This window comes from Emys orbicularis, chromosome 12 (genome assembly GCF_028017835.1).
Source record: "Emys orbicularis isolate rEmyOrb1 chromosome 12, rEmyOrb1.hap1, whole genome shotgun sequence".
Classification (NCBI taxonomy): domain Eukaryota; kingdom Metazoa; phylum Chordata; order Testudines; family Emydidae; genus Emys; species Emys orbicularis.
The window spans coordinates 35,645,261-35,648,005 of NC_088694.1; the positions used below are offsets into that span (position 1 = coordinate 35,645,261).

At 49.0% G+C, this 2,745-nt stretch overlaps 1 protein-coding gene across 1 annotated transcript; it reads right to left on the bottom strand.

Annotated features, from left to right (window-relative positions):
• Window positions 1-1,105: 1,105 nt before the first annotated feature.
• Window positions 1,106-2,035, bottom strand: LOC135886479 (olfactory receptor 10A7-like). The gene has a single exon (XM_065414201.1). The coding sequence runs from the start codon at window positions 2,033-2,035 to the stop codon at window positions 1,106-1,108; it is 930 nt and encodes a 309-aa protein (XP_065270273.1).
• Window positions 2,036-2,745: the final 710 nt, after the last annotated feature.

Here is a 2,745-nt window from a genome sequence, read left to right on the forward strand (position 1 = left end):
GCCTGGATTATTCTTGCTCACGTGACCAGAGTCTAACTGATCGGATGTGTGGGGTCAGGGAGCATTTCCCCCCTGCTCAGACTGGCAGTGACCTTGGTGTGTGTGTGGGTCACTTTCCTCTGCAGCGTGTGTGTGCGGGTCACTTGCCAGGATTATCTGGGTGTCTCTCACTTAACCATTTCATTGCCATTGCGGGGGCCTCAGGGACCAGAACACCTTGGTCCCTCCTGCTCACTGCCTGTGGCACATCACAGCCCCGTCTCCTGAGGGCTGTGATACTTTGGTCTCCTTTGGGTTGTGGGGTTCGGTGTCAAGGTGCTGGTGGGGGGGGGCGGTGGCCTGTGCTGTACAGGGAGCTGGACGAGATGATCTGGTGATCCCTTCTGGCGTGACACTCTATTGGTTCATCTGCACGGAAGTAGAAATCCCATGGTGCCAAGTCTCAGCGCCTGGGTCAATTGACTGGGGGTGGCAGGGCGCAGGCTGAGGGGCTCAACATAGCTGTGTAGATGTCTGGGCTTGGGCTGCAGCATGGGCTGAGACCCACCTCCACTGCAGGGTTTCAGAGCCTGGGCTCCAGCCCAAACATCTACACTGCCATTTTCAGCCCTGTGGCCCAAATCCCCACAAGCCCAGGTCAGCTGACCTGGGCCATCCCCAGCCTTGCTGTGGGTCTTTTATTTCAATGTAGATGTGCCCCCTGAATCCCAATGTCTGGGTGTGGGTTTCGCTGGCTGGCACAGCACTAGAAGTGAGGCGTTGCAATTCCTAGGTCCCTTTGGAGATCCAGCCCCGAGTCACTATTTTACATGCTGACTTTGTTTCAGTCTATGGAATTCACCAAAATCTTATTAACCACCAACCTTCAACAAGGAAAATACAGCTCGATTTTATTCTGAACACAGAGATCCTGGTTCTGATGGAACTTACAGTTTCAAATCTTTGCACATTCTCAAATGTTATGAGCTCACAATACCAAAGACCTAGCATCAAATATGGGGCTACACAACATCTGAGCATTACCCTGTAAATCAGCTGCACTCATCATTAATTTGTCTTTCAAAAAATACCTTGTCCTTTCTGAATTCTTGTCAAGTCTACACATTTACTGACATTTTTTTCTCAGAGCCTCTTTCACCTCTTTATTTCTCAGGCTGTATATAAAGGGATTGGCCATAGGAGTCAGAATTGTGTAGAAGAGAGAGAACACTTTGCTGAGGTCTCTGAGTGTCTTGGTTTTTGGTAGCAGATACACAATGCTCAGGGTCCCATAGAAAATCGTCACTACAATGAGGTGAGAGGAACAGGTGGAAAAGGCCTTTTGCCTCCCGGTGGTGGAAGGTATTCGCAGGACGGTGCAGATGATACAAATATAGGATGTCACAGTCAAAGCAAATGGCGGCAGTGTCAATAAAGCAGCCACAATGGTAATTAAAAACTCCACCTGGTAGATGTCATTGTGGTAGAGATTTATTATTTGTTTAAATTCACAGAAGAAATGGTCAATTTCATTGGGGCCGCAGAAAGTTAATTGTAACACCATACCCGCTACTATGGAACTAGCCAGTAACCCACTCACCCAAGACCCAGCTGCTAGCTGGAGGCAGAACCTGCCATTCATAAGGGTTGTATAATGCAGTGGTTTGCATATCGCTAGATACCTATCATAAGACATCGCTGCTAGGAGATAACACTCAGTAGCTGCAAGGAAACCAACAAAGTAACATTGTGTGATACAGCCACCAACAGAAATGGTTCTGTCCCCAGTCAGGAGACTGGCCAGCATGCTGGGCAGGACGGTGGAGGTGTAGCAGGTCTCCAAGCAGGACAAGTTCCCCAGGAAGAAGTACATGGGGGTGTGAAGGTGCTGGTCAGCCACAACTACTGCCATGATGAGGATGTTCCCAGCCATGGTCACAATGTAGATCACTAGAAATAGCAGTAAGAGAAGGATCTGCAGTTTGGGGCTAGCCCCAAATCCCAGGAGGATGAACTCTGTGAGGAAGGTTTGATTTCCAAGTTCCTTGTCTGCCATGGGGGAAATGAACCAAACCCTGCAATAGAACGAGAACAGCATTTACTAAACATCAATATCACATTATCAATTTAAATGCTTTAATGTTGGAAGGCTCCCTCTCCTTCAGGCCACCAGCCCAAATACTGGGCTGAACACACAGGCTGATGGGCGAGAGTCATACAATGGGGGCTGACGACATTGGAGTGTGAGTGAGAAAGAGTCCTGCACTTAGGACGGAAGAATCCCATGCACAGCTACAGACTAGGGACCGAATGGCTAGGTAGCAGTTCTGCAGAAAAGGACCTAGGGGTCACAGTGGACGAGAAGCTGGATATGAGTCAACAGTGTGCTCTTGTTGCCAAGAAGGCTAACGGCATTTTGGGCTGTATAAGTAGGGGCATTGCCAGCAGATCGAGGGACGTGATCATTCCCCTTTATTCGACATTGGTGAGGCCTCATCTGGAGTACTGTGTCCAGTTTTGGGCCCCACACTACAAGAAGGATGTGGAAAAATTGGAAAGACTCCAGCGGAGGGCAACAAAAATTATTAGGGGTCTGGAGTGCATGACTTATGAGGAGAGGCTGAGGGAACTGGGATTGTTTAGTCTCCAGAAGAGAAGAATGAGGGGGGATTTGATAGCAGCCTTCAACTACCTGAAGGGGGGTTCCAAAGAGGATGGAACTCGGCTGTTCTCAATGGTGGCAGATGACAGAACAAGGAGCAATGG

Bases quoted from the DNA above. Each gene is read 5' to 3' on its own strand.
- LOC135886479 (XM_065414201.1), bottom strand. From the start codon at position 2,035: ATGGCAGACAAGGAACTTGGAAATCAAACCTTCCTCACAGAGTTCATC.